The following is a 27077-nucleotide window of genomic DNA, read 5'->3' on the forward strand; positions in this document are numbered from 1 at the left end:
GTGACACATATTTTATGAAAAGACTGTAAGTGCTCAGATGCTGAACTTCTTAGGAATATCAGCAGCAAATACTGACTGGTTTTGTTTTCAGGCTTTGGTTTAATAACAGTCCTATTCCAAATACGGTGGTGAATAATAACAAAAACATCAATAAACAGATCAATTTTTAAAAAGGTAAATAGGGATGATTTCTATCTCTCCACCTTGTTCAATTTCAGATTCAGAAAGCTCCACAAAACATATTCATTACTTAATCCTACCTAAAATCCTACCTAACATGGCAAACACAACTTTTCACAAGTGATTTCTTTCTTCTCTTGCAGTGCTATTTGCCACTTTCACAAGCTGAAGTCATAAATCTTTCTAACCCTAAAATAATTCTCCTTTAGAATGATACCCAGCTGATCTCTCACAGGATTAAACATTGCTTCACAGTATCAGTTAGATAAAAGGAGACTGGTTCCCCCCTTTAAAAACCAACTCTACTTGCAGGTCACGATGTGGGTCCAATAAGACCGGTGGAGCCTGGATGGAGCAGACCTTTTCCAGAGGCCTGGAAAGCACTTTGTAGGATTGGCTTTTCAATTATTAACTGGTGAGTAGCAAACAGGTTCCCAGAGGTCAGAGATCCATACTGAATTCTGACGGTGAAAACTGGTTTTACTTTTTCGCGTAGAAAAATGTGGGTTTTTTTTTTTTCTTTTCCTCCTTTCTCTCTGGCATGCATACACACACACACACACACACACACACACACACAAGCAGAATTGTGCAAGTCATCTCTAAAGTGATTTAACACAGACTTCTGCTCTAAAAGTTTGTAAAACATGAGATATAAAATATTAAACATTGTCTCCAAGTTGTGCTGTCAGTTTATGTGAGACTCCTGCTGCTCATAACCAAAATTCTTAAGTCAATTTTAATAGGTAAATGTAACTAGTAAGGGACAAATGCTTTAATTTAGAAGGCCTAAAGTTGTTTGGATTAGTTTCTGATTAAGTTGCCAATGACATTTAACAAAATCATTTACTGCTTTTTCCTTTTTCAGTGAAAGAATTAAAAAACTAATTCCTTGTTAAAATAACACATTTTTTGGAATATATCAGTGAATAAAAGAACACACATTTATCAGATGCCTTCCCATGTGCCAGGCCCTGAACTAGGTGCTTTCTCAAAGTTAGTCCATGTGTTGATAGGCTCTGTTACACTCGAGGTATTTCCTTGTCTCACAGGTGGGGAACCCTCAAATTTCCTTGAAAAACTATATCAAACAGAAAAGCATATTGAGAAAAGCATTTAACAGGTACCTTGCTCACAGCAGAAGTTTATGATCACAAAAGAAGAGTGATTCAGGCATAAGCATGTAGGAGACTATTCCAAAAGCAGAAATATTCTCAATGATTTAAGTTTGAACCACAAAAAGTCTAGAAGGTGAGGCCTAGTTATAGTAGTCTCTATGTGCAGGATTTACATTTTTAAAAAATGATTTGGCTGGGTGCAGTGCCTCACGCCTGTAATCCCGGCACTTTGGGGGGCCGAAGCGTGTGGATCACCTGAGGTTGGGAGATCGAGATGAGCCTGACCAACATGGAGAAACCCCGTCTCTATTAAAAATACAAAAATAGCCGGGAGTAGTGGTGCATGCCTGTAATCCCAGCTACTCAGGAGGCTGAGGCAGGAGAATCGCTTGAACCCGGGAGGTGGAGGTTGCAATGAGCCGAGATCATGCCATTGCACTCCAGCCTGGGCACCAAGAGTGAAACTCCGTCTCAAAAAAAAAAAAAAAAAGATTTGAAGTCAGGGGAGCCTGAATTTGAGCCCTGGTTTGGTCAGTGGACAGCTATGTGACCTGGCCTGCGACAAATTACTCAACTTCCTAAGAAGTAAACTCACTGTCTCTAAATGAGAGACAAGAAAAATAGTTACGCCTCCCTGAGTGGTTAGGACTAAATCAGACACTGCATTTAAAGCACTAAGTAGAATGCCTCATAGAGAGTAAACAATCATTTAATGGCAAGAATTACTTTTACTATTGTTATCTGTATAATTTGAAAAAAAAACTCCACCTGCATTTGACTGAAAAGAATCTTTTATGAATTATAAATTAGACTTTATTGCATATTGACATGAATAATTGCAGGTTGAAAATGAATGTAGAACTGCATCACTATACATTAAAAATTAACCCATCTGCTTCACATGGCTTCATCTGTCCCAAACTTGATTTGACACTCAACTTACTAGGCTTCATTGAGCACTTGAAGAATATTTAGGAAATACATAACATTTTGTGACATATTGAGTGACTTAAGATAATGTACTTATGTAACTTCTAAAATATTTACCTCAAAAACCTAAATTAACATTGTCTAAGAAGTTATTTAGGCCAGGCGTGGTGGCTCATGCCTGTAATCCCAGCATTTTGGGAGGCCGAGATGGGCAGATCACCTGAGGTCAGGAGTTGGAGACAAAACTGGCCAACATGATGAAACTCCATCTCCATTAAAAATACAAAAATTAGCCTGGCGTGGTGGTGCGTGCCTCTGGTCCCAGCTACTTGGGAGGCTGAAGCAGGAGAATCACTTGTACCCGGGAGGTGGAAGTTGCAGTGAACTGAGACCACGCCATTGTACTCCAGCCAGGGCAACGAGTGAAATTCCGTCTCAAAAAAAAAAAAAAAAAGTTATTTAATTATCAGTCAAGTCATTTAACAAAATATTTTTGAGACACTTCCATAAGGCAGTGTGACTGACTGCCGCCAACTCCTAATGAAATAAAACTCCTGTTGCCAGGTTACTTGAAGACTCATTCTTTGTATAAAATGCCCCTCATTAAGACTCTATATTCTATAAATAAATGTTCTTCCATGTTGCCAATATTTACAACTAACTTAACCTATTCACATATATCTTTTAAATTTCTGGTGTCTTTGAGGATGGGCAAACTGAAGGTTGGTGATACACAAGTAAGTGCAGAGAGAATCAACTGGACCTGGCAATTTTAAAAAAGACTTATGCCCAAAGTTACCTTCTTAAAAGATCATAATTGAGGATAACTTCTAAAAGTGAATGATCTAGTTCTCATAGAAAAGTATATGTGGGAGTATACAGTTCATTCATAAAATAGTGAAGCTTTCAGTTTGTATTCATGTATTAACTGTGGCTAAACACATTTTGGTTCTACTTTCCTTTTCCATATTTCTCTCCAACAACCTACTGCTTACATAAATGTCCTCTTGACCGTGTGACAAATTCACATATACGTGTTTAGGTAAGTAGCACCTCATGAAAATTTAAAGACAAATCTTATTCTACTCGATATGCTCTATCCTAAAAACATCATGGTACTGGGGACAACTGCTTTAAGGCAAGAGTTTGGAACAGTGAAAATAGGCTTACATTTAAAATGTATCCAATTACTAGTAAAAGATACTTTTCAGGCAGGGCATTGTGGCTCATGCTTATAATCCCAGCACTTTGGGAGGCCGACGGGGAGGAGATCGCTTGAGCCCAGGAGTTTGAAATTGGCCTGGGCAATATGGTGAAACCCAGTGTATCTAAAAAAGAAAAATTAGCCAGGTGTGGTGGTGCACACCTGTACTCCTAGCTACTCAGGAGGCTGAGATGGGAGGATCACCTGAGCCCAGAGAGGTTGAGAGTCTGCAGTGAGCTGTGATCGCACATGCCACTGCACTCCAGCCTAGGCAACAAAGACCCTGCTTCAAAAAAAAAAAAAAAACAAAAAACACAACAAAAAAAAATCTTCAGTACAGGCAAATCTCTGACTTTCAGAGTCAGGTAGGAGAGAACTTTAGAACTGTTGATACACCAAAGGCCGGTCTTTCTGGATAGCTTTTCTGAGGGATTACTTTTTATTTTCATTTTTAAATAAATGACATCTGTTACATAAGTTCAACTTTAAAAAATAGTGCATTATTCTTCAAACATTTTATAAAATTTGAGAACTCTAAACATTAAAATAATTTTAAAAGTTATACATACGAGAACATGTTCAACAATAAATTAGATTCTCCCAAATAGATCAGGATATAAGATACTTAATTATGTTCAAAATATCTACTAAGTTGTAAGTGTAGTAAAAGTCTGTCTAGATCACTGTTATTATTCTCAGAAGTCTGTGTAGGAACTGGCACACCATGTATAGCCATGTAAAAACCACAAGCCTCATTATCCTAATAATCTTATAACTAAATCCTACTCATGGGAGTGAAAGAATGATTTTCAGAATTGGGTCAGTCTTCTTGGCTGTGTGAATAATTTGTGGAACTAAAGAAAATCTCTAGGCTGGGCACAGTGGCTCACGCCTGTAATCCCAATACTTTGGGAGGCTATGGCGGGCAGGATCGCCTGAGGTCAGGAGTTCGAGACCAGCCTGGCCAACATGGTGAAACCCCATCTCTACTAAAAATATAAAAATTAGCTGGGCGTGGTGGCAGGCGCTTGTAATCTCAGTTACTTGGGAGGCTGAGGCAGGAGAATCGCTTGAACCTGGCAGGCGGAGGTTGCAGTGAGCCAAGATCATGCCATTGCACTCCAGCCTGGGCCACAAAAGCGAAACTCCATCTCAAAAAAAGAAAAAAAAGAAAATCTCTGCTGAGTGAATAATTCGAGGGACTAAAAAGAAAATCTCTGCTGTTTTGGGAAAGCCCAAAATCCAGAGAACAGAATCAGCTCTCTATTGTGTAACAGAGTTTATTTATTATGGTTGCCAATACTGAAAATTTGAACAACAAGTATGGTTCATTTTTATATTTCTGTAATAAAAAAGAAAAAAATGAATATAGTAGGCGGCACTAAGTATTACAGAAAATAATAGATACCATCATAAATCTTACCTAAAATAGAACAACATTTGATTTGGCTTTTTCAGTTTTTCTGTTTTAACCCTGATAGCATACTTTGTAGAGAAAATGTCATTAAGCAGGTCTGAGAAAAAAATTTTCAGAGCTCATTTGTTTCTATATGGTTTTACATTGATAATGTCCCATAGCAGCTAAGGTACTTGATGAGATAAATGCATGTGTGGGGTTTAAAACTAAGCAACAGCCTATCTGGCAACCTTAGCTGCGAATCAAACAATTACAAAATGGAAAGTACATCTTGTACAAGCTGACAGAGCCATTAAATCAGGAGAGCTGTGGGCAGACATACTGACACTGCAATAATTACCAGAAAGCATTAATTTCAGCATTAATAAAATGGCAGTAAATAGATGACAGCTGCCAGATGAACTAAGAAATAAGGTTACTGGCCTTGTTCAGCTCACGTCTCATTTTCTCAGGCACAAACTGATCGAGGTAGCGTCTGAAGTGAAGAGCATCAATGGCAACGATCTCAGTGCAGCGCCGCTGCCAGTCGTCCCTGGGACAGGATGGAAAGGGGAGAAAAGACAAGGAACAGGTAGTCGCTCAAATAAAATCCTCTCAGGGGTCAGGTTGCCAAGACTTTAGCTCTGTTAAAATATTAAAAACAAACCAGTGTCTGCAGGTCTGAGCAAAAGGAAAGGAAAGGAAACACCCTTTATTTTTAGATTGAGGCATATACAGTGTGCACTGTCAGGCTTTAAAAAGTAAAATGAAAAATTACCCAGAGACAACACAATGACATAGTGTAAACAGGTAAATCATTTATAGTAAGTCTCAGAGGTTAAAGGATTTGGGGGCAAACAAAAGGAATCTAGTTCTTTGTTTTCCTCTAATACTAAGGACATGCCACTTGCATCCTGACAAAAGCTCATTCCTCCTTTGCTTTGAGAGATCTGCTTTAAATCACTGGGGTTGTAACATCACTATATACTGTCCAGGAAATAATCCTAAGAAGTGTTACAAAAATGTGAAATAATTCAGTGCAGCATTCTACCTACTGTGCTCAATTGCTGACTGTGAGAAACTATTTTTAAAATAACAAAGACATCAAAGCAGACAATACCATGTTGCCTGTGGAAATAGAAAGGACTGGTTGAGATGATAATTTTGGAAACATGTAAAATCCCAAATATTTAATCTCTTTATAAATTTGCATATATTGCTGTGCCAAGCAAATTTTCAAACTGAAAACCAACAATAGAAATCTTCATGCTGGTTTGTAAATAATTGTAAATAATGTAGAATAAACATCTACATAGATGTTTGTTGCAACCATATATTTTAAACAAAATAGGAAGAAAGCAGAGGATGGACTTGAGACATTATGAGGAATAAATTTGTGGCACGTGGGCAAGAGCTGATTCTTTCTGCCACAATGGTTTTCTCATCAAATAACAAACAAAACAAAACAAAACAAAAAACCCCACAAGCTTTCAGGTAGCATTTCTGCAAAATTTTATCTCTGGTTAACTGGAAGTAAGAATGTCAAAGTAGAAGACTATATTTCAAGAAGATATAGGAGACAGAAGCAGCAAAGCACACCGCAGGTTCTGCCATCAACTGGTTTGTGGCATTAGGTCAACTGTCGCAACATAGGTTTCCTCCACCTAATTTCACAGAAAAATTAAAGATAACTTAATAAGTTGGTCAAAGGCTTTAAGCTCTAATTAGAACCTATTCTACTCAGATTTAAACATGGAATTTAACCTCCACGGTTTCTGATTGTAGCTCAGAGGTAAAGAACTGTAGAGAATTCTGCCCCTCTTTGTCTTTGCTTTAGACTTTTGGTTTTATCTTCTCTGTTCTTCCCTTTGGTACAGGAAGATGGTAATAGTGTTTTCAATGCCAATGAACCTGTAATGCTGATTTCTTTTCTTTTTTCTTTTTAAGTTCACTTGCTGAAATACAAGTAGACAGAATGAGAGTGTGTGAGGGTCAAGCCCAAATTCCTTTGCTTTTAGCCATGGAATACTGAAGACAGAAACAGACTCACCTTTCACTCCCATCTTCGTGGCTCCGGGACCAACGATATGTCTCAGCATAGCCTGTGTATTCACTGTACTGTTCAGTACCTGAAACAAACAATCTGTCACTATTAACTTCACACTTGATGGCAAAAACATTCCACCTTTCATAACATGGCAAGAATAACTTCTGTTTAGCACTGTACTGAAGGTCTCTCCAGCCAGTGCAATAAGGCAAGAAAATAAACAAAAAGGCATAAATAATGTAAAAAAATAAGTCAAACTGTCCCTATTTGTAGATATCATGATTGTTTACATAGCAAATCCTAAGGAATCACTGAACTAAAGAGAGAGGCCAGGCGCAGTGGCTCATGCCTGTAATCCCAGAGGCGGGTGGATTACCTAAAGTCAGAAGTTCAAGACCAGCCTGGCCAACATGGTGAAACCCCACCTCTGCTAAAAATGTAAAAATTAGCCAGGCGTGGTGGTGTGTGCCTTTAATCCCAGCTACTAGGGGGGCTGAGGCAGGAGAACTGCTTGAACCTGGGAGGCGGAGGTTGCAGTGAGCCAAGAGTGTGCCACTGCACTCCAGCATGGGAGACAGAGCGAGATTCAGTCTCAAAAGAAAAAAAAGAAAAGAAAAGAAAGGGGAAATTAAAATAAAGAAAAAGCATATAAGTAAACTTAGATCAAGGGTATGTCTGTGTACTAGCAACAAACAATGGGAAAATAAACATTTTTTTAAAATCCATTACCCATAATGTCAAAAACCATAAAATACCTAGGAGTAAATATAACAACAAAGAAGACACTACTGGCCAGGCGCAGTGGCTCACGCCTGTAATCCTAGCGCTTTGGGAGTCCGAGGCTGGTGGATCACCTGAGGTCAGAAGTTCGAGACCAGCTTGGCCAACATGGTGAAGCTCCGTCTCTAATAAAAATACAAAAATTAGCTGGGCATTGTGGCGTGTGCCTGTAATCCCAGCTACTCAGGAGGCTGAGGCAGGAGAATCGCTTGAACCTGGGAGGCAGAGGTTGCAGTGAGTGGAGATTGTGTCACTTCACTCCAGCCTGGGCCACAGAGCAAGACTCCATCTCAAAAAAAAAAAAAAAAAAAGACACTAGAAAAAAAAAGAAAACTTAAATGGAGACCTGGGAGGCGGAGGTTGCATTGAACTGAGATCATGCCACTGCCCTCCAGCCTGGGTGACAGAGCAAGACTCCATCTCAAAACAAAAACAAAAACAAAAAACAAACGAACAAGCAATGAAAAAACACCTTCAGGAAAATGTTTAGACAAGACTGGAGAAAAAATATTTGCAAATCAAATATCTGACAAAGGACTTGTGTTCAGAATATGTGACGAACTCCTACATGTCTGCAATAAAAACACAACCCAATTTAGAAAAATGGACAGAAGACCTGAATATAAACTTCACACAGGAAGATATACAACTGGCTAACAACCACATAAAATATTGCTTAACATTATTAGTCATCAGAGAAATGCAAATAAAAAAAATCACAGTGAGAAACCACCATACACTCAAAAGAGAAGCTAAAATACAAAAGAATAAAAAAGAATGACAACACTAAATGTTGACGAGGATGGAAAACAAGTGGAAATCTCATTATATATTGCTGGTAGAACATAAATTGGTGTAATAATTTTGGAAAAGAGTTTGGCAATCCCTTGTAAAATTAAACATACATGTAACCTTTGACCTACAATTTCCATTCCTAGATATCTACTAAACAAATACTGAAAATGTGTGCTCACAAAAACTGCCAAGAACAATGTTCATAGCAGGTTTCCTTACAATAGATTTGTATCAGTCATTGCTCAACCAGAGAAATGGAACCAGGAGGACATATATATGAAGAGATTTATTGCCAAAAATTGGCCTACACAATTGTGGAGCTGACTAGTCAGGTCCAAAGGGTGCACTGGAACTCTCAGGCATGGGTGAAGTGGCAGTGCACAGAATGAATTTCCTCTTCAGAGAAGCCTCAGCTCTGCTCTTAAGGCCTTCCACCCAACTGAATCAGGCCCACTCAGATTATCGCTTACTTAATGCAAATTGTATTGAATGTGGCTAAGCACAGTGGCTCATGCCTGTAATCCCAGCATTTTGGGAGGCCGAGGTGGGGAGATCACTCGAGGTCAGTAGTTCGAGACCAGCCTAGCCAACATGGTGAAACCCTGTCCCTACTAAAAATACAAAAATTAGCTGAACATGGTGGCAGGCACCTATAATCCCAGCTACTTGGGAGGCAGAGGCAGGGGCATCACTTGAACCCAGGAGGCAGAGGTTGCAGTAAGCCAAGGTCACATCACTGCACTCCAGCCTGGGCAACAGAGTGAGACTTTGTCTCAAAGGAAAAAAAAATGCTTATTGAATGCAATAAGATTAACTCCTTTACTTGTAGACTTTGATCACATCTATAAAATACTTTCACAGCAATACCCGAATTAGTGTTTGACAGAATAACTGGGGGCTGTAGCCTAGCTAAGTTGACATTAAAAAAAAAAAGACTATCACAAAACTAAAGGTGGAAACAATCCAACTATTGATAAAAAATTAACAAAACATTTGCCACGATCACACAAAGGAATACTCCTTAGTAATAAAAGGGATAGAACCACTGACACATTAAAAAACATAGATAGATCTCACATTACGCTAAGCAAAAGAAGCAAGATACAGAAGTGTGTATGACATATATTTACATGACATTCTAAAAAAAAGAAAAAAGTAATTTACAATGAAAAGAATAAAAATTATGGTTGTTTCTGGGGTTGGGGACTGACCAGAAAAGGGCTCAAGGGAATTTTCTGAGGTGATAGACATGTTTTTTTTTTTTTTATGTCTTGATAGGGGTGTGGGATATAAAAGCATATCTATTTGCCAAAACTCACCATATTATCCACTTAACATTGTATACTTCAATGTGTGTAAATTTTACTTCAAAAATAAAAGAACTGTAAACAAATAATGAACTCTATTTAATAGGTTTACTTTTTGCAGTGGCATGGTTTAGAAGTTCTGAAATCACCTTTTGTATATATTAGGCTTAAACAAATGAGAAAAATTGAAGATATTGGGAGCCACATTCTTCATTGTTGGGGAAGAGAGTTCCAATTATGGAAAAGGGGAAAGACTATAATATAGGCTGTGATGCTGGTTAAGAATGGGAGGTATCAATATAAATTCACAGTTGTATATGTGTGTGTGTGTGTGTGTGTGTGTAACATATATGTTCTAGTTCAAATCTTGGCTTCCAAAACTAACTAAAATCCAGGACCACCTGCAGAAATGGCTGATTCCAGAGCTGGTGCAGGGAATAAGGGAATATACAAGATGAGCCTACAACATCTTTTTGTGCTAAAAAGATGGAGATGCTCAAAGAAGAAAGTGCATTAAAGAATGATGGGCACATGTCAAAGGCACACAATAGTTAACTTGAAGGCATTCCCACTGATGGAATATGGGACAATTTAGCACCAAACAGAAAATAGCAATGGATCATAATCCACTGAATACAATAAGAATGCAAGTGTCTATACTTGCATATATATTAATAAATAATAAATATTAATAAATAAGTATACACAAATAAGGAAAAAGGGAAAATCCTTCCTTATAGTAGAATGCCAACTACTAAATGTAGAAAGAATGGGAGTTTAAAAAATTAGCAATGACTGCTAAAATTAGTAGGTGAAGGTTTGATGAGGACAAGATGTTTACAGTTTCAAAGTATATAAAATATATAGTGATACATTAATTACAGAATGAAAAAGTATAACCTGACAGTGGAGGAACCTGGTCAACCCAACTTAACCAAGTCATTACACTGGTGTCACAAATATTGGGACAAACTGCTATCACACGTCTCCTCAAAAGATATACTAAATAGAACACAGTATCACTTCAGTGGGATTCCTACCGAAATGAATAACCTGAACCTAATTAGGAAGAAGCAGTGGGCAAACACAAGAAGGACAATCTACAAAATAACTAGCCTATCCACTTTAGAAATATCAAAGTGAACAAACACAAGGAAAGGCTGAGAAATGGTTCCAGTTTAAAGAATACCAAGGTATGAGCCTGGACTAATTGAAGACTGGAAAGAAAGCTACAAAGGTCATAATTGGAATAACAAAATTATATTATAATATAGATTAACTAACAGTACTGTATCAAATTAAATTTCCTGATTTTGATAACTAACTGTGCTGTGCTGATGTAAGACAATGTCCTAGTTCTTAGGAAATATACAACAAAGTATTTAGGGATAAAAGGGCACAGTATCTCCAACATATTCCTAGACAATTCAAGAAAAGAAAATAGAGAAAATGATGAAGTAGATGGGACAAAAATATAAACTGGTGAATCTGAGTAAAGAGTATATGGAAATTCCATGTATTATTCTTACAACTTTTCTGTGAATCTGAGTAAAGAGTATATGGAAATTCCATGTATTATACCTGCAACTTTTCTGTAAGTCTGAAATTTCATATACATACACATAAAAACACGTAATATAAGGCCAGGCGGGGTGGCTCATGCCTGTAATCCCAGCGCTTTGGGAGGTCGAGGCGGGCAGATCACAAGGTCAAGAGATCGAGACCATCGTGGCCAACGTGGTGAAACCCCATCTCTACTAAAAATACAAAAATTAGCTGGGCGTGGTGGCGTGCACCTGTAGTCCCAGCTACTCAGGAGGCTGAGGCAGGGGACTCACTTGAACCTGGAGGGTGGAGGTTGTAGTAAGCTGAGATTGCGCCACTGCACTCCAGCCTGGTGACAGAGTGAGACTCTGTCTCAAAACAAACAGAAAAACACACAATAAAAACCACATAATATAAATAAAGCTATGAAAATACTCTATTTTCATATATGATTAAAAATTTCCAGAATCAAAAGTTCCAAGATTTAAACTCAATACTAGAGTTTCCAGTCTATTATTTAATATACTAGTTCTAAAAATAATTTGTATTTTAATTATTAGACATTTATCTAGAATTTTGGACAAGATATTCATGCTAAAAATCAAGAAAATAACTAGAAAATTTATGTTATTTCTTTTATGAAGCATTCCTTGACACCATAAGTAGGGTTGATTGTTCTTCCTCCATGCTCCCAGGGTATTTTGCACATAACATTGGTAGAGCACTTAACATATTGAATTGTAATCTGAAAATCAATTGCATTTCCACATAGTAGCAATGAATAATTATAAACAGAAATTTTAAAAACTTACAACAGCAACAAAATTACGAAATACGGATAAATCTGACAAAATGGGGAAGAATTATACAATGAAAACCATAAAATACTAATATAAAATACTAGTGAGTAAAACTGACATGAATAAACAGAGACATATATCCTAGACATGTGTCAAAGACAAAACATTGTTAAGATGTCAATTCCGAGGTGGGCGGATCACCTGAGGTCGGGAGTTCGCGAGCAGCCTGACCAACATGGAGAAACCCCGTCTCTACTAAAAATACAAAATTAGCGGGGCATGGTGGCACATGCCTGTAATCCCAGCTACTAGGGAGGCTGAGGCAGGAGAATCGCTTGAACCTGGGAGGCAGAGGTTGCGGTAAGCTGAGATCACGCCATTGCACTCCATCCTGGGCAACAAGAGCGAAACTCCGTCTCAAAAAAAAAAGTCAATTCTCCCCAAACAGATCTACAGATTCAAAGCATTCTCAAAATTCAGCAAGCTGTTTTGGTAAACATTGAAATACTGATTCTAAAACTTGGCAAAACGACTCTGAAGGAGAAAAAAGTTGAAGGACCCATACTACCTGATTTTAAGACTTATTATAAAGCTATAGCAACCAAAACAGGAAGAAAGAAAACAACACAGTAATAAGCTTACTTCAAAACTTAAAACTTCTGTGCTTCAAAAGTCACTGTGAAGAGAATGAAAAGACATGCTAGAAATATCTGATAAAGGATTTATATCCAAAATATATAAAGCTTTCAAAACTCAATTAAAACAAAAAACAATGAAAACTTAGACAAAAGATAGCTTCATGGGTGTAGTCATATGTCCAAACTTACATAATTGTATACTTTAAACAAATAGTTTATTTTATGTCAATTATACCTCAATAAATCTGTCTTAAGAAATGGAATCTGACTCCCTCACTAGACTCTCAGCTCCTCAAGGGCAGGGATTATAAATTATAGGTGGGGTGTGTTGGCTCATGCCTGTAAGCCCAGCACTTTGAGAGGCCGAGGCAGGAGGACTGCCTGAGCCCAGGAGTTTGAGACCAGCCTGGGCAACAGAATGAGACCTCGTCTCCACTGAAAATTAAAAAAAAAAGTTAGGTGGGTGCAGTGGTGTGAGCCTGCAGTTCCTGCTACTCAGGAGTTTGAGGTGGGAGGATCCCTTGAGCTCAGGAATTTGAGGTAACAGTGAGCTATGATTGTGCCACTGTACCCTAGCCTGGGTGACAGAGATCCTGTGTCTAAAAAAAGAAAAAATAAATAATATTTTTATCTACATTGGCATCTTGTAATGCAAGAATATAAAAGCAATTGAGTAAGAACTTGCCGAATAAACATAATAATTAATGAGCCAAAGAAATTTAACTGATGATTAAAACAATGAGTCCAGAAATAATCCGAAGGCACTACATAACTGACGCATACTAAAAATTCACATCTACAATAAATGCATGGTATGGTAAAAAGAGCACTGCACTGAGATTAGGAAACGTGAGAAACTCAAAGTGGATCTTCACTAGCTAGGTGACCTTAGATAACCAAACCTCACTGGACATCATTCCATCATCTGAAATTCAGGGTTCTTAATAATTCTTATTTTGTTTACAACATAGAATTCCTTGGGAAACTAAACAAGACAAGTAAAAAATTCATTCAAACCCACAAAGCCATCAGTACAGGTGTCATTAGAAATAAATTTTTTAAGGGGGTAGAGAAACCACAGATACGTGATTCTATTTACTCGAGGGTGAAAAGCAACCTGGTCTACTTGCCTGATAGGAACCAAGACAGCAAGGACTACTCCTTCTTTTCTGTTTTCTGCCTAGCGGTAGACAAGCCTCGTTTTTCCTGTTCATAAAAAGACAAACTGCCTATTCTGATCTGTTAACTCGGAAAACAAATACTTGTTCTGTCTTTTTAAAAGAAAGTGGCTGAAAAATATAAAATATCAATTATCATGTTTCTACTTCATGTTAATATAGTTTCAGTGTTCTTCTCTGAGAGGAACAAGGTTAGATTTACTTCCTTCCCTCCTTCATGGGAAATAAAAAATACACATACAAACACTTTTGTACTAAACAAGTTAAACCCTGGGTTTTCTAAGTAGACACCTTTTAACATGCCAACTGTCTCCTTCGAAAAAAGTGAATGCCCTTAACTTGTTTAAAATTTAAATTAATGAACTATGATGAAAATATAAAGGTAAACTGGTAACAGCTACTGAGACAGAAGACTGAATGACCTTTGTGATAGCTCTCACTAGGGATGGACCTTTAAGACTTCATAGTCAAAGACCTTCACTTAAGGAAAAAACTAGAAGGAATCCATTAAAATCTTATGAGGAGTTCATGACCTCTTCATGATTTTTTAGATTTAGTAGTAAGAAACATGGTTATTTTCCCTTATTAGGAATAAGAGTTTGTAACGATCATGGGAAAAAACATTCGGAGATTAAAAAAATTCTACTTACCAATGGATTGTTCCCTTGGAAAGCAGGTTTATATAAACACCATTTTACCCAAATTTTATTAGCATCACTCAAACAGTAGTGATTATGCAGTAAATACAAAACTCTTGCTTTTAATTCTAATGATTATTAAAAACTTAGAAAAGACAAGCATAAAAACGTTTAATTTCCAAACATTTTTGGAAAACTCCAACTGAATTTGGACCTTTCCCAATAAGCTGGTGTCTTGACAGGCACCTCTAGTACTTTAACTCTAGAAGATGTCACCAGTACTATAAGCAATGGTGTCTACTTGTTATCATTTCTATCAGCTCTGCTGACATTCGGAAAAGATGTAAAGATTTGTGATGTCTGGGATAATCTGATTCACTAGAGGCAGGTTTTACGTTAAATACAGGAATACTCTGCCCAGTAGGTTTCATGTCTAGGCACCTGGTTTATGTGCTCACCAAACAGAAGCAGAAAAACAACTCTCAGAAAACTTAACACCCTTTAGTATTGAAACTATTTTCTGGATGTTGTACAGAAACAAGTAAGAGAAGACAAAAAAAGAAGAAATGGGAAGATTGGAATTTTAACTCTTTCCCTCTATCTATACTTACTGAAAGGTTTTTAACTCATGGCTGCCCCAGGCAGGATCACAACAAACAGAGGGATAACACTGTCTGTATAAAAGTATTTGCCTGTTTGCATGACCTGTTTCATATTCTTTTAAAATAATGATACCAACCAGATGTCCCACAATGATGATAAATTTAATTTATTTCCAATTTCTCAAACTCTTCTACAGATTCAGGTAGCACAGTCACAGCCATTAGCTCACTGAGCTGGATGCATCATTGAAGGAACGGAATTGATCAGGCAGATAGATTGCAGTGCATGGCTAAGAGTCTCCTAAGGAGGGAGATGGCAGAAATCCAGACATCAAATAGATGATGAAATGGCCATTTCCATTAAGGTAACATCACATCACAGATATTAATTAGGAGGCACTATAATAAAGTTAAGTGGATGTGGGGGAAAATGCTGAGTTAAAAGTCACCCCATATGTCCTTAGCCTGAGGTAATTACAGATCTGAAGGTGAGTCATGGATCTGCAATTTTCCATTCATTTTACAATAGCTGCAGGAACGTTTAGAGATTACGTAAAAGGAGATTAGAATCCTTTTTTAGACTGGGGACAAATTATCTTTAAAAAAAGAAAATATTCTTATGTTTTCCTTTTAACATTCCTGTTTTATTCCCAAGGAAAATGACATCCTTTATTTACATTAACATTAATGGAGGATGACAATGTACTGACTACTTTTTTCTTCTTCTTCTTTTTTTCTTTTTTTTGAGATGGAGTCTCACTCTGTCACTCAGGCTGGAGTGCAGTGGCACAATCCCGGCTCACTGCAACCTCTGCCTCCCACGTTCAAAAGATTCTCCCACCTCAGCCTCCTGAGTAGCTGGGACTACGGGCACACACCACCATGCCTGGCTAATTTTTTGTATTTTTAGTAGAGACGGGGTTTCACCGTGTTAGCCAGGATGGTCTCAATCTCCTGACCTTGTGATGCCCCCTGCCTCGGCCTCCCAAAGTGCTGGGATTACAGGGGTGAGCCACCTCGCCCAGCCCAGTTCTTACTACTTTCTAGAGAAATTAAGCAAATGAAACAAGTTAGCTTTAAGTTTAAATGCATTTTACCAAGTTTTTTATTTCAAGAATGTAAATTCATCTTAAAAACTGATGGGATATTTTGTTCTCAGTGTTCAATCCAAATCTACCTTAACAGCTAGAAAAAAAAAATTTTTTTTTTTTGAGACAGTCTCGCTCTTTTGCCCAGGCTGGAGCACAGTGGTGCGATCTCGGCTCACTGCAAGCTCCGCCTCCTGGGTTCACGCCATTCTCCTGCCTCAGCCTCCCAAGTAGCTGGGACTACAGGCACCTGCCACCAGGCCCAGCTAATTTTTTTTGTATTTTTAGTAGAGACGGGGTTTCACCACGTTAGCCAGGATGGTCTCAATCTCCTGACCTCATGATCCGCCCGCCTCAGCCTCCCAAAGTGCTGGGATTACAGGCGTGAGCCACTGCACCCAGCTGGAATAACAATCTTTTAAAGTATTATTTGATGTACGTAAATGATGAAGACAGCCATATTCCAAACCTGCAGAGCTTCCCTACAATAGTATGAGACCAATAGCCAAAGTGCTGGTTGCTCAACAATAGATTTATGCCAGTTTTTTTTTGTTCTGTAATTCCTTGCAATCTTATCTCCCCTAGTACCTTGCCCAATTATATACTTCCCACGTGCATCCATGATAACTAACAAATGCAGACAGATGGCCAAAATGTGAGTTGAGGAAGTATTGAGTACAAAAGGAGTTTATCTTTCCATTTCAGTATAATTTGGATCATAATCTCAGAATTCTGGATGCAGTACTCCAAGTCACTAACTTCAAATGGCTGACTGAGGCTCTGTCCAGGAAAAAAATTCCTTTGCGGAAGTTCCAATCTTAATTTCCTACATAAACTCAGACAATTTACAATTTTTTATTTTTTGCCTTACTTCACCAAAAAAGCAGAATCACAGGGATAAAAATTTACATAGGATGTCTAAATGATGTAGAATAACTCATTGAAAGCTCCTTTATCCACGGGTGCTTACAAAAGATAAAAAGATACCAGTAAAAATTGGTGCAGTAAAAACCTCTGAAAACTCTCTCCTCCATGAAAGCAATGTGAACACTGTGATGAGCACTGTGAGAATCAACTGAAAAGTAGCCAAAGGCTTGCAGCAATCCAGGGAGTGCTTATTCAAGAAAAACCAGCTGAATCTTGGTAAAAACAATAAACTTTGCAGTGTTTTATTTGCCTTATTCCCATCCCACTCTCCCAAGCTCCATCTTGGCCTTAAAAACTAACCTTCCTGAATCACAGTGAAAATCAGAAGCCATCAGAGGGGGCAAAAGAAAGCTGAAGCTCCTTCAAAGCCCAATTCTCAGAGAACTGTCATTATTTGACCTGTCTGGTGGTCCCCTGGAGGGCCCCGCTCAGAAGGCTGTCTTTACTTTACAGGACTTGGAGCTTGGCCAGTAGGAAAAGCATAATTCTTTTGAGGGTTTGATGAAAACAATTACAGGGATTGTTTAACACTGAAACTTCTTGAGGTGGTGGCAAACAGCTGGGACAAACAATAGGCTAACCAAAAGCTTCAAAGGAAAAGTTGAAGAATGAGAATGTCCACAAAGGGCTTTGAAAAGTTCTAATATATTAAAACAAGAAGGAATCTAGAGGGCTCATGTATGCCCATGGACATATGAATGCTCAGGAAAAACTAGAGAAAGCCCTCAGCTCTCTCCTCTGCCTGACCTTGACAGGAAGTGAAGGCTAAGGCAGAGGCATCAACTGCTTAGTGCAGTGTTGAAGGTAGGCTGCACCTGCACATACAGCCCTTCCACAAAGACTATTAGACTTTGTTGAGACTTATTAGTTTCAGGCATCTAAGGAAATCTGTTCAAGCATTAGCTGACTACTAATCTAACGAGCAGGGACTTCACTGGCCACACACAGAAAGAACACAGACATCACAAAATTAGTTTAGAAAAGTCATTGAAAAAACAGCAAGAAGGATGAACTGTGATGAAAAGAGAAAATCTGATTTCCAGGGTCACATTACATTATTTTAAATGTCCAGTTTTAAATGAAAATTAGAAGACATGGAAAGAAATGAGAAAGTATGGCCCATACTCAAAAAAAAAAAGCAGTCAGTAGTAACTGCCCCTGAGGAGCCCAGATGTTGGACTTAGTAGACAAAGAATTTACATCAGCTATTTAAAATATACTGAAACAACTAAAGAAAACTATGTCTAAAAAACTAAAGTATAAGAGTGATGCCTCTCAAATAGAGAATAGTAATAAAGGGATAGAAATTATAAAAAATAAACAGAAATTTGTAATTGAAAAGTACAATAACTGAAATAAAAAATTCACCAGTGAGACTGAAAGCAGTTTAGAGCAAGCAGAAAAAACAACCAGTGAACTTGAAGACAGGTCAATTGAGACTGAGCCTCAGGAACAAGAAGAATAAAGAATGAAGAAAAATAAACAGAGCTTCTGAGACCCGTGGAACATCAAGTGAATCAACAAACACGTAATTTGGGAGTCCCAGAAGATGAGGAAAGGGGAAGAACAAACATTTGAAGAAATAATGGCCCAACATTTACCAAATATAACAAACATTAGAGAGGTTCAAAAAACTTCAAGTAGGATAAAGTCAAAGAGATCTGCATGTAGACACACCATATTCAAACCATTGAAAGTCAAAGAGAATCTTAAAAGCAAAACATAAGAAAATATACTCTTCTGAAGGTTGTCTACAAATCTATCTGAGGCACAGTGTGGCTTCAAGATTAGACTTTGGAGTCGGTTTTGTCATGTATGTCTTTGGAGGTAATGCGGTTGGGTACACATTTTATATAACTCATGGGGATGGTTTTTCTCCTATTATAATTTTTGGGAATAACAATAAACTAAATTCTACAACCCAGGTGAGTGTTTAGACCCCTAAACTCATCTCCAAGCAGTAACAGATTCTAAATGGAAATAAAAAATCCACTTTTTCAGGAAAAAAAAATAGTACCAGCAACTCATGGTGCATTAACGGCACTTATGTGGGAATATTCTTTTACGTACTTGAATAAAAGACTCAACTTACATATGGTGCCTGATTAAGAGTTTCTTAAGAGATATGAGGTAATCATCATTTTTCTTGATAGCTTATTCAAAGAAAATACTGTTACATAGTGATCTCAGTCTGAAGAAACAAAAAACAATTAAATCTCTATAACAGACCTAAAGCATACACGTGACTAAATTTCCCCCCTCCTCCTCCCACATTAGCGTAAAGAAATCAAGAAGAACAAGAAGAAACACCAAGATAATCAGACTTTTTTTTTTTTTGAGATGGAGTCTTGCTCTGTCGCCCAGGCTGCAGTACAGTGGCGTGATCTCAGCTCACTGCAACCTCTGCCTCCCGGGTTCAAGTGATTATCCTGCCTCAGCCTCCTGAGTAGCTGGGATTACAGGCACCTGCCACCGTGCCTGGCTAATTTTTGTATTTTTAGTAGAGACGGGGTTTCGTCATGTTGGCCAGGCTGGTCTTGAACTCCTGACCTCAGGCCATCTGTCTGCCTTGGCCTCCCAAAGTGCTAGGATTACAGGCATGAACTATCGTGCCTGGCCATGATAACTGAACTTTTTCTTTTAGAATTCAAAATAGGGTAAACAAAAGGTTACTGATTTCTCTAAATACTGTTCCTGTGCTTCTTATATTTACACAATGTCTTCATACTAAAGTACGAGAAATCACTTGAAAATTATTTTTAATAGAAACAAATCACTCTCAAATGGAAGAATTACAACAGAATACATACTAGAGGCATATCACTATGTTCTTCTTAAGAGCATTATTATGTCATAAAATTTCAAACTGCCAAGTGTGGTGGCTCACGCCTGTAATCCCAGCACTTTGGGAGGCCGAGGCGGGCGGATCACCTGAGGTCAGGAGTTTGAGACCAGCCAGACCAATATGGAGAAACCCTGTCTCTACTAAAAATACAAAATTAGCCGGGTGTGGTGACGCATGCCTGTAATCCCAGCTACTCGGGAGGCTGAGGCAGGAGAATCGCTTGAACCTGGGAGGCGGAGGTTTCGGTGAGCCGAGATTGCACCATTGCACTCCAGCCTGGGCAACAACAGCAAAACTCTGTCTCAAAAAAAAAAAAAAAAAAAAAAAAAAAAAAAAAAAAAAAATTCAAACTGTGGGGTAACTGAATAGCTTTTAATCCCTGTTCCTCAGATAAAGATGCCACGAAAGAAAGAAAAGGTAAAAATAAGATGTCTTACTTAAGATTAGGAAAATAAGGCTGTAATAATTTCAAAAACTAAGTATAAATTAATGGATAAAAATATTGGGACTGATGCCCATGGAAGAGAAAAGCTATACTGGGTAGTCTCTAGTCTTCATGACAGATATTCACAGATGGGGAAAACTACCCCATTTTCCAGGCTTCCCAAAACTAACCTGTGATAATTAGACATTCATTGTGATCCAGCACCTCAGTGAAGAGCCGTGAAATAATCAACTCAGGATTGATTAAAAAGCGGATTTCTTCTTGCACAAGTCCTGCACTGGTTACACCACCTCCAACAAAACGATTTGCAAAATCCACCTGTTGGGGAAATGTGGCATATTAAATAATGGTCAAAAATACCTACACATATGATCAAGAAGCACATAGTCTCTAAGCTCTCATCTTTTCCTCTCCCATGAAAATCAATCCCCAAATAAGTAATCTTCCCAGGAAGGGCAGATTTTGGTTGCTTAAGCTCTTTCCACCTCACTGCAGTTAACATCTCTGCACATTTTTCTGGATCCCAGAACCAGAGAAGCAATCTGGAAAATGGAGCTTTTAGGCAAAATATTATGTATCATACAGACTCTTGTTTATAAACCTATTTGTGTCTCATGGGCCACAAATCAAGGGAGGTCTTTATCTGGGAAGGTTTCAAAGTCATTCTCCCCCATTCACTACTCAACTTCCCTTTATGTATTTCACGTGACTTTAATATAATTAAACTTTTCTTATGTAATATGGTAACCAAACACTTGCCCTAAAGAACTGAAAAGTTTAGTAATCAACTTTTTGGGTAACCTTTTCCAACTTTATTGTAAGAATAAAGAGATCGAATTTTTGTCCTTCTAAATTCAACCCCAAACCCCAAACTACATGAACGTTACAAACTACTTTTTAAAAATATAACCAAGGAAAAAAGGAAGAAAGAAAACCCAGTATAGCAGCAAAGATTCAATTAAAGTAATATTTCCAATTAGGTTGGGAACTCTTAAGCTTTATGTGGAGTAGTATGATGGGATCCCCAAATGCCTGCTAATAAAGAAGAATTACACAATCCTCCAGAGAAAGCAAACTCAACTTGCTGGCATTATTTCCGTTTGTCCAGTGTGTTCAGCACTATGCCAGCCTCATGAAGCAGTATGTAAGAAATAGCAACCATCTTTTCCTTAGTGAGACTATCTGAGGAGTTAGATCACACACACACACACACACACACACACACACACACAACTTGTGTATATACATAGTCATACACACAAGTAAAATAGGATTTACTAAATACCATGAGGCTTATATTCTTTCAAACTATTTTAAAATATACGATTTCTTAAAACTTCAGTGTTCTCTAAAGCAACTGATACTAAATGACAATCTGAAGCCTATTTTACAAAACAGTAAAACAATAGTATGAATTGTTTGATATGTAAAAATATATGTCAAAAGACAGAAATTAATAGAAGGCGAAGCAGTCTTCTTTTACCACAGAAGAACTTAGAAAATACTAAAACATACCACTGAGGAGTTCTTCAATTGAGCTACCAGACAGAATCATATATTTGGATTTGTGTTCTGGAGTACTAAAACCAATGCTAAAAAACCAGAGTAACTCTTTAGCTTAAATAGGAAAATAATTTTGGTGAAACCAGTCTGTTGATTAGAATTAGCTACCTACTACATATGAGGTCTATGGGCACTGGGTGATTCATGGCTTAAACTGTCCAATTCAACAAATATTTACTGAGTATTGTGCTGGGAATCACTGGATACAAAGATGAATAAGATATGTATGGTTCCTGGCCTCACGGCATTTGCAATTTAGATGGCAGTCAGAATGAGCAAAAGCAGAATGAGAAGATGATTATTGAAGAGCTTGTTACTATGTATTTGATACTTTCTAATAATACAATTAACTAAAATTGGAGCAAGGGAGGAAGATAGGAAAGCTTTACAAGGGGATGTGGCAGCTGACATGCAGGCTGAGGGCATAGCTGCACAAGGACACAGGGCAAAAAAAAAAAACAAATGTAAATCACTGTATGAGGGGAATGGTAAACAGATTCATTGTGCTTGCCTGCAGTGTAGAGTAGGTGGAGGCTTACAGTTGGTGATGAGGTGGTCTGAGGTCTAGGGAATTTTTACTCAATTTCCCTCTGAAGGTTCTGGGAAAGATTCAAGTAACACCTGGACCTATGTTTTAGGAAGATAATTCAGGCTAGAGTTTAAAGAATAAATGGAAAACTGTAAAACTAAAAGTAAAAAGGCTGGTTAGGTGAGTACTAAATAGTTTATACAAGCACTACTAGGGCCTCAAACAGGAAAGTGGTAAAGTAAAGGAAAGAGAAGAAACTCGGTAAAGAAATAAAATGGACTGTACTTGAGAACTAAGAGACTGGCTGAGTGCCTAAAAGTATAATGATATTGTGACTACAAATGAGAAACAGATGAGGTTTAAGATTGGCCTAACTTAATTTTTACTGGAATAAGGTACATAACAAAAATAAAAAGATAAGCTCTATCCAACTTATGTACTACTTGATAATGATGATGAAATACATTCAATGTGTATGTTATTGTTTACTCTTTGAATAAAAGGCCCACATTTTTAACTTGAAAGGTGTGCACAGAAATAAAGACACTAAACTCAGTATGCCTCTAAATGCCAGTCTTTTAGAAAACCAAAGTTTTACTACTTAAAAAAGTTCTTAACAATAAAGACCCTCTACAACAGTTGAGAAACCTGTTCCAGTACATGAAAACAAGAATGTGAATGCATCCTTATTTTTAGCCAGTTATTTTCCAAGTCACTTTAAAGCTACTCATTCAGATTACTCAGCTTCTGAATTATAACTTGATGAAAAGACAGGAATGATAAAGCTCCTCAGAGAGGTTTTGTTGTTGTTGCCATTCAGCATAATGTAATTTATATGCTACACAAGGAGCTCTGTAGCATTGCAATACAATATTCCCCGATCTCCTGCGGAGACAATGGCATGGGTAGGGAGAACAATTAATAGCAAGAAGCCCTTACGGTATTCTCTAATCTACCGAGGTCTCACATTTCATCTATAATATATTCCAAGGAAGTGGGGAGGATCTCAACCTTAACTGTTGTTAAATAATTTCTTGTTGAATTGTATTGTAATGAAAGGTCAGCATTCCTGTGGTGCTAACTGGCAGTAACTTTGTTTAGTTCATGTGTATTAAGAATCTCTCAGTTTATCCAAGACTTTAAAGATGGAAAGAACTTCATCAAGAGGGGAATGTGGGGGAAAAAGTGATACTAATTTGAACCAATGTTTAAGCATATTTTAAGATTATTTTTTAAACAGAAACAAGGTATAGGAGTAAATGCAAATTTAAATATGTTTTGTTTTTGTTTATAAGCTCAAATAACCACTGGGAGAAGGTGATTTAGAATAAAACATAGTTTGTCTCTTTGAAGATTTTAATTACAAATATGTCCAAATAAAAGGCCATTTAAAAAAGAATCTCAGTTTCATTTAAATAATAACTAGACGTAAATTTTATAGTAAGCATTAAGTTATTCAAACAAATCAGTCCATTTTCAGGCAACTGCTTTCTTTAGATTCTGAACCAATATAAGCACCAAATAAGAATCTAAGAAGAAAAATAAACTGTTATCAGTATAAATGAGATGGTATACAAGCTTCTTTCAAAGAAAACTCAGTTTACAATGCTCTTATAAATGGGATAAGAACACAAAACACTAACATTATTAGTGAATTTTAAAGAAGCATTATAAATCAAAAGATTAGGTTAGATATTACTATATTTTAAACACGGGGCTTTTGTTAACCCCCTTCTCCAAAAATACTTTTTAAAGGTAAAGGCGGTAACAGATTATTAACAAAGATTGAGAAGTGGACCAGAATTACCTGCTTTTAACAGGGAAAAGACATAGCAAACAGCTAGCTCACGTGCGTGAAACTGTTACATATGAGAGAGAGGCCTTTCTTATCAATCAGTTTTAGATGTCTGCCCCCTCAACCTAAACAAAGCTGTTGGTGGCAGAAAAACATCTCCATCTGGTCATCAACTGGGGCAGAGCAAGAAGAGCCTTTAAGGAAAAAGAATAAAAATGCCTGGTGACAGTCTGTCAAGACTATACCCTGGGAACTTCCTCCACTGTCAACCTACTATCAATGTCTGAACCAAGAGGCTGATGCTGTCCAGATCTTGGGATTTTCTGTCAAAGGCTTTTTAGAGAAGCATATATAAGAAACAGAGAGTATACACTGGCAAATAACAACATTACCAAGTCTGTCAAAGTGATCTGTTTGGTGTTTTTCTTCATTCTGCTATCATGCTTCTTTGCATTAAATCAGTTTAGGAGACAAATAAACAGCTTTTCAAATTTCTTTTGCTGTCAGAAGCTTGACAAGAAAAAGTCCTAACCATACACAGACACTACTAAGATTCACCTACCTGTAGCATGCCTCGGCCATTTTCTTCTATGGTACCTTCGTAAGTGACATGCAATCGTGTCAAGGGTTTTTCACATCTACAATATAAAAAGACATTCCCTTATTTATTATTTTAATGACAAGTTGTTCACTGTGGACAAAAGTGAAAATATAGGTAACTATTCAAAAACCGAAACCACCCCAAATCTCGAAAGTCAGAAACAGATGCCTACTGTTAACATTCTTGGTATTGATCCTCCTTTATTCAAACATGTAAATATACATATTTAAATTAAAATTGGATAACATAGTTTGAAACCTGATTTTCCTCTAAATAATATGAAAGTTTTTCTTCTTTAAAACAGTTGAAAAACATTACAAAATATTAAAAAAATTAAGATCTATGAAATTTTGTTATGGCTAGAGTTGGCAATCTGAGGAAAAATGTAGAAAAAATTTGGCAATAAATCATATATGATTCTCTTCTGGCTTCCATTTTCTATTTTCACTGTTTCATAACCGTGTGTGTGTGTGTGTGTGTCTTGATGAAAATACATGCCACAGAAATTCTGAACAATGGTATTTTTCTATTAATAAGGTTAACAGATAAACTTAGTACCTGTAATTTAGAAGGCATAATTATTTTCTTTCCCTTTCAACCATGGCCACTGAGGTATTTACTTGACTTATGTTATATTAACAACAAATTCCATTGTATTAAAAGTATTTGTTAACATTATTTGCCTTATTAGATATTTTTCCCCTGATCACTTACTGAATAAAAAATATAAATGAATGAAACAGAGGAGATCCAAAGTTCTAACTCACATAAGAGTGCCCATAATCTTTTTTGGGAGGGAGGAGATGATTATATTTTTAGAAAATAGTCTAGGAGGTTAGCTGGAAAAGTACTGAGAATTGTTTGATTCCTTCCTGGTTTCAATGAGTTTAAATACATTTCTGGCAAAACTCCAGCCCAACAGGCTGATAGCTTTAACTCAGAAGGTAATTCTGCACAGGTTCTGTCTAAGAGCCTTATTTGTATTAACTCATTTAATCCTCTCAACAACCCTATTAGTATCACCTTTTATAGACGGGGAAACAAAGCACAGAACATCTAAGTAAGCTAACCAAGACTAGTGAAATAAAGCAGCAGAGATGTGAAACTAGGTAGACTCACTCAAGCTCTGAATCAGTATGCTACACTTTTAGAAAAATTACTTTCCCAGTCTCTTGTAGAAAACAGTATCGTAAGTTTGATATATTTTTTTAACTTCCTTTTTTTGGTCCTACTTTCCTAGCCATTTTATTCAGAGGAAGACCCCTGTAAGCATACTACTAAAAAGATAAAGAAGCATAATCTAAAAATCTCTGGGCTGTCAGTCAGGACTTCAGAATGGGAATTCCATCTGTTGTCAACTATTCTCCATGACTGAAGCTAGAAACTTTATAGTATAGCTCTTAATAAAATCACGAAATTGCTAGAAACTTTTTCTTGGTTTTGTTTTGAAGCATTTTCTAACTTCCCAGTAGGTCATCCTCTACACCCCTGCCCCAGGAGTCAGAGACGTAGATGATTCTGGCTCTCTGTGATTAAGCCTGGCTAAAGTATTTGCTGATAATCAAAGGGTTAACTATAACATGCCAGAAACATGGAATTCAGGAAAGCCTCTAAGTTCCTGGACCCATTTAGCCCCTTACGCTTGGGAACACCAACAATCCTTATCTTTTCTTCATTCTCCCTCTTTAAGTGAATGCATGTTTCTGGTTCTGTGGAGTCTGGGAGACTGGTTTTAATTATATTCTCCAACTCACTTATAAAGCAACTAAAACAAAAAAGAGATCAATGAAATAAAAATAAGTCAAATTCTGCCTATCAAAATTAAGGGGACAATCTTCGTCTCACTTAGAGGCAAAGTTACCGTGTCTCATTGACACAGCAGCCTTGCCAGTCTCTGCATTTCGACCTGTCCCTTCTCTCCCACATGGTGGTATACAAATGAGTGTTCTTTCACATTAGTGCCAAATGAATATCAGATGCAAAGTAGAGATCCTGGATGACTTAAAAATAAGCCCTCAGATTGATCTATAAAATCTACACTAAAGTAACAGGAACAAAACATATGCATTCCTATTAGAGATTAATAGAAGAGTGAAGAAAAACAATCCTCTGCACCATAGAGATGA

At 37.3% G+C, this 27077-nt stretch overlaps 1 protein-coding gene across 5 annotated transcripts in view; it reads right to left on the reverse strand.

The window, feature by feature from the left end:
- The window catches only part of PARG (poly(ADP-ribose) glycohydrolase), a 129794-nt gene that overhangs the window by 18364 nt on the left and 84353 nt on the right, over nt 1-27077 (reverse strand). For all 5 annotated transcript variants that reach the window (XR_008619926.2, XM_055092787.1, XM_055092788.1 and 2 more), the window contains 4 exons: nt 24913-24988; nt 20634-20781; nt 6879-6957; nt 5273-5381 (listed from right to left, as the gene is read on the reverse strand). Coding sequence is in view for 4 of the 5 variants with exons in the window: in XM_055092787.1 (XP_054948762.1) it covers nt 5273-5381; nt 6879-6957; nt 20634-20781; nt 24913-24988 (412 nt within the window). In the remaining variant the exon portion in view is untranslated. The remainder of the gene's footprint in view (nt 1-5272; nt 5382-6878; nt 6958-20633; nt 20782-24912; nt 24989-27077) is intronic.

The sequence above is a fragment of the Pan paniscus genome, chromosome 8, assembly GCF_029289425.2.
Source record: "Pan paniscus chromosome 8, NHGRI_mPanPan1-v2.0_pri, whole genome shotgun sequence".
Classification (NCBI taxonomy): Eukaryota; Metazoa; Chordata; class Mammalia; order Primates; family Hominidae; genus Pan; species Pan paniscus.